Genomic DNA, 11,323 nt, shown 5'->3' with positions numbered 1-11,323 from the left:
CAGAACTTAACAGAGCTATGGAGAGTATGAACATGGCTATACGAAGGCACATTCCAAGGCTTCAAGCAGAACTAAGCAAGGCATATAGGGACGAAGAATACTATTGGCACACAAAAAGTAGAAATAAATGGTTGCATTGCGGGGATCGTAATACTGGTTTCTTTCATGCGAGTACAAAAATTAGATATGCGAAGAATCTAATATCCTTTATTAAGGATATGGATGGTAAATTATATAGTGGAGGTCAAAACATTGGTGACCATGCCCAAACCTATTTCTCCACAGTTTATACATCAAGCAGAATACCGGTATCATCAACTGATTTTGGAGATTTTCCTGTGACAGTTACTCCAGATATCAATGCAGACCTAACAATAGACTTTACAACTGAAGAAATATATGATGCACTCTCTCATATTGGTGATGACAAAGCTCCCGGACCTGATGGTCTTACAGCACGCTTCTACAAAGAATATTGGGAAATCATTGGTCCAGACGTTACAAAGGAGGTTAAAGATTTCTTTGAGACTGCATACATGAAGTCAACTGTAAACCATACCAATATATGTCTCATCCCAAAGACACCTGAGGCTGCTACTCTATCAGGCTTTAGACCTATTGCCTTTTGCAATGTTTTATATAAAATTATATCCAAATGTCTTGTTAATAGGCTTAAAAAACATCTTGATGATATATTTTCAGATACTCAAGCTGCATTCATACCAGGAAGATTGGTCACAGACAATATTATAATAGCACACGAAGTTATGCACTCAGTAAAATCTAGAAAGAGAGTCTCAAAAGATTATATGGCAATTAAAACTGATGTCATTAAAGCCTATGATAGAGTTGAATGGGATTTCCTAGAAACAACAATGATCCTATTTGGTTTTTCAAAAAAGTGGATACAATGGATCATGGCCTCTGTTCGTTCGGTAAATTATTCAATTCTAATCAATGGCTCACCATATGGAATGGTTGTTCCAGAACGAGTCATAATAAATCACTTAATCGACATAAGAGTAAAAGATGGTGATATTAGTGGAGTGAGAATAGGAAATGGAGTTCCCCCCCCATCACACATCTCCAATTTGCTGATGATTTCCTTTACTTTTGCCAAGCAAACGCTAGGAACTGCAGAGCAATAAAAGAGGCATTTGAGGTCTATGAGTATTATTCCGGACAACAGATCAACACCAGTAAATCGCTTATAACTTTTGGTTTTCGGGTTCCCGGCCAGTTGCAGAACATGCTAAAAACAATCCTGCAAATTCCTAACCATGGAGGTGGAGGCAAATACCTTGGTCTGCCGGAACAGTTTGGTAGAAAAAAGAGTGAAATGTTCCGCTACATTATTGACAAAGTAAAGGATCGAACATCGAGTTGGCGTGGGAGATATCTATCACCTGCTAGAAAGGAGATACTTAACGGTTGCTATGGCAATGCCTGTATATTCAGTGTCCTGCTTTAAACTCCTTTTGGGTGTACTTTCTGAGATAGACAGTATACTTCAAAAATTTTGGTGGGAGAAAAGCAGTCATGATAGAGGAATCTCATGGGTAGCATGGAAATGTTTACAACACTCAAAAGCAGAGGGAGGACTTGGTTTCAACAAACATGGAGAATGATACAACATCCTAATTCATTGTTTGCAAAGATTTACAAAAGTAGATATTGTCGAGATGATAACATCCTAGACGCATGTCAAAGAGCCAATCAATCTTATGGTTGGGCATCAATTCTTGAAGGTTTAAAGGTTATTAAATTAGGATACCGGTTTGCTGTTGGCGATGGTAAAAGTATTCGGTTAAATATAGATAATGTTACTGCAACTCATCCACCGAAGCCAGTTCATACTTCATACTACTATAACAAGCTCCGACTCTCACATTGGAGACCTTATCTGCATAAATGGTGACTATCGACATTGGGATTCTGCAAGAATACTAAATGAGATAACGGATGAAGATCAAGAACACATTCACAACATCTATCTTTCATGCGTCACTAACCCAGACAAAATTATATGGCACTATACTAAATCAGAGAATTATACGGTCCGCTCAGGATATTGGCTGTCTATGCATAATCTAGATACCACCTATTCCTCATGGCTCTCTAATACTCAAACAAAAAATATGGAAAGCTGATATTTTACCAAAATTAAAACACTTCCTATGGCGTATTCTTTCCAAAGCTTTGCCAACTCTTACACGTTTGCAAAGTCGTGGAGTGAACCTAGATCTGATTTGTCTCCGTTCTCTTCAGGCGGATGAAACCATTGAAACATACTTTTTTCATGTCCTTTTGCTGAATCAATATGGTTGTGTACCAACTTGTCAACTTCTATTCTTGCTTCAAATTATGCTAATGCTGAGTCCTTTCTCGAGGTTTTGTTTGACTTTTATAAGAACAGTAATAATAACAACCCGAGTGTGGAACAATTTCTTCCATTCTGGCTGTTGTGGCATATATGGAAAAGTAGAAATAAAATTTACTTTTGAAGGCATAAAGGACACTCCAAGAAACATTGTTGTTCGCACATACTCTGATGTTCGAGAATGGATTCGGTTACATGAGGAGACAATAAACAGGAAGAACAATACCTTTACACAAATAACGAGAACATGGTCAAAACCCCTGCCTCCTTACATAAAATGCAACTATGATGCTACTTTTGATCATCTAACAAACCAGTCAAAAGAGGGTTGGATTCTTAGAGACCACAATGGTGTTTCTTAAGGATGGGGAGCTTCGGTACTAGGCCGTGTATCATCACCTCTTGAAGCAGAAGCTAAAGCCCTTTTATCAGCATTACAACAAACTTGGATCAGAGGAATTACATGTGTAGAATTTGATGGCGATAATGAATCACTTACAAAGATACTATAGGGTGAACTTATAGATATATCCATTGCTGGTATTATTCAAGATATCAAGTATTGGGCTACTCGGTTCGACAATACACGATTTGTTTTTTCCCTAAGAACATGTAATTATGCTGCCCATTATTTAGCAAAGTTTGGTTGTACTAATTGTAATTTCTATTCAGATTGTTTTTCTCCACCGTCTTGGCTTTCCAAGCAATTGTATAACGATTATTTTCAATCATTAATATAAGGGAGATTCTCATAAATAGCACTATTTTAAGTTTTTCTTCCAATATTAGCACACACTCTTGAATGTTCCAAAACTAACACAAAATTATATCTTTAATTTTGAAATCTAAATTATTAAATACAATTGTTCTCTTATCTCATCAACTATTACAAATCTGGAATTTTCATCCTCCGTGAGATTCGAGATTGGGTCAAAGATATCGGAGACTCACAATGGTAGCTCTCAAGTTGGCATCTCTCGTCGATCTTGGATTGGCTTCTCCTCTACCGTTCCTGCTTTCCTCTGGTCTCCGCATCTCTAGTTATCTCTCTCTCTCTCTCTCTTTCTCTCTCTCTCTCCCTCTCTCTACTTGTTTTTATCTCTTTCGATGCTGAGAAGAGTTAATTTACATTTTTTTTATTTCTTTTGCATGTTTTTCTCTGATTGGTACTCTGATTTTTCTTGTAAAGTTTCAAATTGCTCGATTTGGGACTACGCTTGCGAGATATAATATTAATCATCTTATACGGATGTCCACATTGATGAATTTACAGGTTTTTTGATGGTGAAATGGATGTAAATTATCAGTCTAGTTCATGAACGAACTTATACAGTTATACTATATGAGTTGAACAAATGTAAGAACTTTTTTGATCTTTTACTTATGACACTGTTTGTTTACAGTTATTATCTTCAAATGTTTCTTTGTATCGAAACTCTGATCCTGCCCTTGGTAATATATATTGAAGGTAAGATATATTGCTTAGATTGTGGAATCATGGATGTTAAATATATACAACTAGAGACTAGCTGTATATAAAGCTTCTTCAGATGTTTCTTTCAATTTTTTTGTTGGCATTCTCATATATATATACAGCTAGGGACTAGGGAGGAGTGATGGAAATCTTTTTGCTTTGAGGGCTTAAAGAAGCTTGTGATCACAATGTAGGAGTCAGCAAAATATTGTGTGTCCAGACTCTTGTTTTGTGGAGGATGGAACAGTTCTGAAACTATGAAACTTTCAAGTCTATGGAATAATTCACGTTCAGAGCCTATGAAACTCGTTCAAGTAGTTTTTCCCATGGAATCTGCTCAATCTTCTCTTATTTGGCAACCTCAGCCTCGTTCAGTTCGAAGATGTACGCCCACTCTCTCTCTCTCTCTCTCATTGATCATTGTTTGATATTTCCCTGAAATTCTTCTTCTTCCTCCGAATCTTATTATTTTGTAGTCGTATTTTGAAAATTCAGGAAGCATTGTTGAGAATTCAGGAAGATTTTCCTCAAACATATTTCTAGATTTCAATTTTTATAGCAAAAATTGGGGTTGAAGATATCTCCAAGCGACGTGATGTATCTACATACGACACAAGATACAAGTACGATTTGAATATATTTAAAGAGAGTGTGTTGACATTTCATAGGATTACATTCCTTTATCCAGTTTCACTTTATCTGTTTTTAGACTTCTATGATGCTTGTGAAACATTTTTGGATTGTTTTTGTACTTGTGTGATGTTTATGTGTCATGATAGTGTCATATGTTTCTGTGTTATCACTTAGTTTTAACGATGATTGAACTTAAGGAACGATTCTATGAAATTTGGGAATAATTCTATGAAATTCGAGAAGGCTTCTATGAAATTCAGGAAGGCTTATTTGAACTTCAAGATGAACTTCATAAATTATTTTGGATTTTCTAACATCAAGATGTGCATAAAAATGAAATCATTACCACTTAGGCACTTACTAATGGAGTAATCTACTAATATTTGACACATTTTTTTTAAATAAAATGTTAAATTATATTCAAAAGAAAAATAATTGTTTTACAACTAGTGCAACACTTTTTGATCATTTTGTGTTTGAGAAATTTTTTGAAACAAATCATATCATATATAAACACATTGAAGCAAAAAAAAATAGTCATTTAAAAACATATATATTTAAAATTTAGGAAGGATAAAATAATATTCAGGAAAGACTCATTGCAATTGGGGTTGAAGATATCTCCAAGCGACGTGATGTATCTACATACGACACAAGATGCAAGCACGATTTGAATATATTTAAAGAGAGTACTCATTGCAATTCACGATCATTTTCATAAAAAAAAAATGATTGAAATATCATATGAGATTACATTTTGAAAGTTGGTTTCTGTATAAACCTCATACTCGAGTAATTTGTGATACATTAAAGCACCACAAAAAAATAAAAGATTCAAAAATTTATTTCTTTAAATTAGGAAGAATTTCATAATATTTAGGAAAACATATTTAAATTTTAGGAAGGGTTTCCTAAATGTTCATAAATCTCAAAAATAGTAACCATCATAACCAAATAATCTTCCATTACTTTGCCTCATCCACACTACTAGCCAAATAAGTGGTGTAGGCTGCTAACCCAGGGGATTCTTTTTTGATAGAAGGCATTCACGAACATAACCGAGGACATACAAGTTGAAGAAGCCAAAGACATAAAAAAAAAAAATGAACACTTGGTATGCAATAACTTTGGCAAGAAGAGAAATCATTCACGCATGACTTTTAAACTAAAAAATTTAAACATTTTATCTTCTGAAAAGAGAGATGGGATTAAACGTGAAAAGTCAGAGAAACAATAAACCTTAGGAGACCCATGATCAACGTAAATTAGCATGATTAAGATTTAGGATGAATATTAGTCTCTATAGGAAGATAAAATGCAAGTGCTTCTATTGCAAACGTCACATAGACAAAATCAAAATAAAAATGATTAAGAGGTAATCTCAAATCAGACTGAACAGTTTGATTCACTTAGGGCATCATTAATGGGAGAACAATTTTTGTGTTCTTAGATTAAATATATAGTGAAAATAATGTTAGATCAGTTGTTAAGATCATAGGTAAAAAAAATGGGAGAACTAATTATGGTGTTCTTAGAATAAAGATATAGTGAAATAATATTCTTAAACATATTACAATTATAAAAACTTATAAAATAACATTTAAATTGCTTACTTATATAAAAGCAATTGTATACTTATAAATTAATATAATATTCTTAAACATATTACAATTATAAAAACTTATAAATTAACATTTAAATTGCTTCCTTATATAAATGAAATATTTTTTTTTCCATAAAATCTCGTCCAATCACATGAAGCCACGTCAAATAAGAACTGGGCTTAGATCAGTTCTACATCAAGAACTAAAAAAAATGTTCTAAGCCACTATTCATTATTTTTATAATTTTTTTGGGCTAAAAACACCCTTGATGTTCTCCCATTAATGATGGCCTAAGATCAATACAGACTATGTGAATTTAATACCCATCAAATCATGAATAATCACTTAATTCCATAACCATTGAATCATGAGCAATCATCAAATCAGATTTGTTTTGCTCTTAATTTTGATAATCAGATTACAGATTTGGTCGATGAGATCTCAATCTCATCTTTCACGGTGGCGTCGACGTCCGAGAAACAACACGCTTTCTCCATAAGAAAGTCACTATCATCATCTCCTCCTTCACCACTAGCTTCGGCTGTTCGAGCTCCTTTGGCAAGGAAACCGACCATGAATATCCCTTTTGGCAGCAGAACTGGTTTATCGGTCTGCTTTTCGTCATGCGTTTGGAATTCTTCTGTCTCTTTATCTTCCCTTACCTTAGCCTCGATCCTGATTTCGATTACACATCTGTCTCCGCCGCCGCATCTGGTAAAGAAGGAGTTGAGGTGTGTTTCGTTCCATTCAATGCCTTTCAAAATCGGGATGACGATTGATGGAGGAAGACGATCCCGGAGACGATGATTGTTGGAGGAAGACAATGCCATAAGAAGACTGATACGACATCATAGCAAGTATTATGACACAAAATTTTAACTTTAGAACGACAAAAAATAAAAAAACGGAGGGAGTAGTTTGTAGATATATATTTTAATTATTAAAAATTTAAAAAATTATGAGTTGAAATAATCTTACCAATATAAGATTAGACTTTCGGATGTTATCAATTTTATGGATACTGGACAAGAAGAGTATTCCGTTCCTAAAAAACCAGGTACATCTAGGTTATATACGTGAAATAAATGAAATTGAAACCGAATCCAAATTTGATTTAACAATTGGAAATGTTTGGATTAGTTTACAATAATATATACGTAAATATTAACGTCACCTAACTAAATATTAGTTTAGAATAATATTAACGTCACCTAACTAAATCATATATTTCAATAAATAATAATAATTTCAATATGTATTGATGCTATTTTTGTAACAATTAAAAGTGTATGCTAAGTTTAGAAGAAATACTTGAATTAGTGTTACTATAGGGTATTTATCTTAATATAAATCATTTTTGCTGAAAAAAAGGAAGATTAGAGTCTATAGTTGAATGAGATTATGTGTCAATTTGAGTTTATAAAGGAACATTATTTATATTATATTTATAAAATATATGAAAAAATTTAGAAAGGTAATTTGTGTATATATTAATAAGCTTACACACAAATTTATAAAATTTTCAAATTTTTAGTAGTTTTTTTGGTAAAGTTTGAAAGAGAGGGTATTTTTGAAAAATAGTATTAAAAGGATGTATTTTCGAAATTCTCCAATTAAAGTATCTTTTTTTATTGATGTATTATCAATTTACAACTCTGTCATGTCATATAATCGTCAACTAAAAATCCGAATTAAACTTGTGATATAATGTGAAACTATATTTTACATTGGTGTTGTTAAGTTTAAAGCGTAATAAAATATCAAATTAATAATATTTTAATTTTTTTATTGTTATTATTGATTCAAAATCATTCCGTCATACAGTAAAACCTCTATAAATTAATATTCTATAAATTAATAAATTTTGTTAGTCCGAAGTTGGGCCATTGTAAAAAAATAACAAAATTCGATAAGATAATAAGATAATAATTTATTTGAAATTCCTATGTAAATTATGGTTCCAATAATATCATAAATTAATAATCATGCAAATTTACACATATATATAATATGTTGATATAATAATATATGTTTCTCCTAAATCTCATATCTATAAAATAATTGTTATGTTGTATTTTCAAACTATAATGATATAAAATATTTTGTAACATTTCATAAAGATAGCTATATATATTTTTTTAAGTTTTCAGTTTCCAAATATCCATCATTTACATTTTGATAGTTTGATTGTCTACTAAAATACAACAATTGATATTATTATTCATGAATTTATATATGTCATGTGTATAAGTGGATTTGTGTATTGTATTTGTAATTTATTGTTAATAATTTTTCTAAATATTACAAATTCAATTCCAATACTATAAAATTTAGAACATTTGAAAATCTAATTTTATTTTGTTAAAGTTGTTTCAATTCATAATTTTTTAAAATTAAACTATTAAAAATATATCTATATATTAATAATTATTAATTTATACTATAAAATAATAATTATAAATTTATAAATAAATTAATATCATTATAAAATAATAAAATGTCTTGATTCCAAACATTATTAATTTATAGAGAATTTACTTATTTAACTCGTAGACCAATATAACTGGTGGTATTAAAAATTTTTTAGTAGTTACAAGGAAATATGTAATTATGATGTTACAGAAAAGCCACCATTAATGGATCTTTCACTCTCTCTCTCTCTACCGAATTTGTCATCTTCTTCGTCCCCACAAATCACTCTCGAAGCTTGTCTTCCGTACTTGTTCCTCTTCTAAACCTCATTGGACCTAAATCCTGTGCCTCTCCCCATCAGATCGCTCTTCTCTCACCCTCTTAATCTGATCTTTTGAGGTCAGTAACTCTCTCTTCTTACATTATTTGCTCTGTAATTTAATCTTTAGGGTTCATAACTTCATATAATCTCTGCTTGCTTCTCTTTTGTTATCTTTGTAAATTGAGCTGTAGAGCTAGTTTCAAGATTTCATATATCACACACTTGTTTGCTGATTCAACATTAAGATGTAGTTGTTCAATGTTATTAGATTCTTTAGCCTTTAAGTGAATTTCTCTTCTAATGTAACTTAAAGTCATAGCTGATGCCTGATAGGATTAAGTTCTCTGCTTCTTTCATTTGCTTAATCAGACTAATAGTTTACTTACCAGAGCATGTGTTTACTTGACTTTGGGCTTACATTTGTTGGGTTTTCTTCAGCATCCGTTTAATGTCTTCATCAAGCATCACACTACTATTTGCTTCACCTCTCTAGGTTACGCTACAGGTAAGACAATAACCAAAACTAGACATGGAACTGTATGAGATTCTCGAGCAAATAGGAAAAGGATCTTTCGGGTCAGCTCTTCTAGTGAGACATAAGCATGAGAAGAAAAAGTGAGGAACTCTATCTTTTTTGCTGCCTCTGATTTGTGGCTGAATAAAAAGTTTGAATTTTGTTTTCTGATATCGTGTATTGGTTTCATTAGATATGTATTGAAAAAGATCCGTCTTGCCCGGCAAACTCAAAGGACCAGACGATCTGCGCATCAAGAGGTTGGCAACTCTGTTTAATCAGTTTTAAATCTTCTAGTGCTCTATGTATGCTAATCCTTTTCGTATGGTTTGATCTTGGTTTCCCCTACTTTGAGTAGATGGAGCTCATCTCGAAAATGCGGCATCCATTTATTGTGGAATACAAAGATTCTTGGGTGGAAAAGGTAAGATAGACCTTCTGACTTAAAACAAAAGTTTATATCATTCCACACCTTTTGAGCTGATAAAGCTTTTGTATTCTTTCTCTTAGGCTTGCTATGTGTGCATCGTCATAGGTTATTGTGAAGGAGGGGACATGTTAGTTTTTTGTTTTTAATGTTTCTGGGGTTTTCAGCTTTTTATATATCTAGATTCACCTATCTTGTGCTCATTATAGAGATTGTGACGCAGCCTCACTTTCTTCTTATGCTACAGGGCAGAAGCCATCAAGAAAGCCAATGGTGTGCATTTTCAGGAAGAGGTGCGCATTTCTTTTCTAGGTGCTTCTCATGAACATTGATTAGATATAATTATCGTCCTATAATCCTATTTTGTGCTTTCCAGAAACTGTGCAAGTGGCTTGTTCAGCTTCTGATGGCCCTTGATTACTTACACACGAACCATATTCTTCATCGTGATGTCAAGGTATCAATCTCATGTTGCTATCTGCACAATTCAAAGCTTAATGCTGAAACTTTCCAGATGCTAATATTTTGCATTTATGTCCAGTGTTCTAACATATTCTTGACCAAGGAGAAAGATATACGCCTTGGTGAGCTTCTCTTTAAATGTTCTTGTCGACCCATCTTCAGAAAAATAGAATATCAACCTTATTATTGCTGTTACAGGTGATTTTGGGTTAGCCAAGATTCTAACATCCGACAATCTCACTTCCTCCGTGAGTTCTATAATTACTCTATCATATGCATATCTGCCACAGTGTTTCCTTTATATCACTTCTAAGATTAATGATCCTCTTAATGCCAGGTTGTCGGAACTCCCAGCTATATGTGCCCTGAGCTTCTAGCTGATATACCTTATGGTTCTAAATCTGACATTTGGTCTTTAGGTGCGTTTTTTTGTATCTAGCAGTCTATTTTTACGTCACTTATTTTCTGCATAAGGAAGCAGTAATCTACTCTTTGTGCTTGTACTAATAAAGCTTCTTCCATAAGTATCAGAAAAGTTTACTGCAGTTTAGTCTTCATGAATCATTAAATCATAAGGATGACTGAAGAGAGTTCTGATGAAGTCTCTTTATAAATACGAAATTAGGGTCTCTTTATAAGTACGAAATGCAGATAGATTGTGTGGGGTGTTAACTGATTGTGATAGCTTGATACAGTAAGCGATTATCTCGTTCTAATCCCTAGTTGGTTCTTTGATTCAGTTTTTGATTCAGTTTCTGATGTGATAAACAAAGAAAAGCATTCTAAAAACTAACAATTTTATCTTAACAAACATATTGCATGTGTTGCCAAATATGTATCCTAGGATGATTTACTTATGGACACATAAATTTCTTACTGCAGGATGCTGTATATATGAGATGGCTTATCTTAAGCCGGCATTTAAAGCATTTGTAAGTTGCTGTGTGATAGAAACATATCTATCTTTAATGCAACTTTTCATTATAGTGCTTATCAAAACATCTTGGTTAGGATATGCAAGCACTGATTAATAAGATAAACAAGACAATTGTATCTCCGCTCCCCGCAAAATATTCTGGTTCATTGTAAGTTTTT

At 32.7% G+C, this 11,323-nt stretch overlaps 1 protein-coding gene across 6 annotated transcripts in view; it reads left to right on the top strand.

Annotated features, from left to right (window-relative positions):
• LOC104700970 (serine/threonine-protein kinase Nek1) overlaps window positions 8,718-11,323 on the top strand; it is a 4,528-nt gene continuing 1,922 nt past the window's right edge. Inside the window, exons 1-12 of one of the 6 annotated variants that reach the window (XM_010416590.2) lie at window positions 8,718-8,902; window positions 9,331-9,440; window positions 9,533-9,599; window positions 9,698-9,763; window positions 9,850-9,896; window positions 10,014-10,059; window positions 10,143-10,223; window positions 10,308-10,350; window positions 10,427-10,476; window positions 10,566-10,647; window positions 11,111-11,160; window positions 11,240-11,313. In XM_010416590.2, coding sequence (XP_010414892.1) covers window positions 9,355-9,440; window positions 9,533-9,599; window positions 9,698-9,763; window positions 9,850-9,896; window positions 10,014-10,059; window positions 10,143-10,223; window positions 10,308-10,350; window positions 10,427-10,476; window positions 10,566-10,647; window positions 11,111-11,160; window positions 11,240-11,313 — 692 coding nt within the window. In that variant the 5' untranslated portion in view covers window positions 8,718-8,902; window positions 9,331-9,354. The other 5 variants (XM_010416589.2, XM_010416588.2, XM_010416591.2 and 2 more) reach the window with 5 other exon arrangements.

Source organism: Camelina sativa, chromosome 7 (assembly GCF_000633955.1).
Source record: "Camelina sativa cultivar DH55 chromosome 7, Cs, whole genome shotgun sequence".
In the NCBI taxonomy this organism is placed as follows: domain Eukaryota; kingdom Viridiplantae; phylum Streptophyta; class Magnoliopsida; order Brassicales; family Brassicaceae; genus Camelina; species Camelina sativa.
Note: the sequence above shows the minus strand (reverse complement) of the source record. Positions and strands in the feature narration are given on the sequence as shown.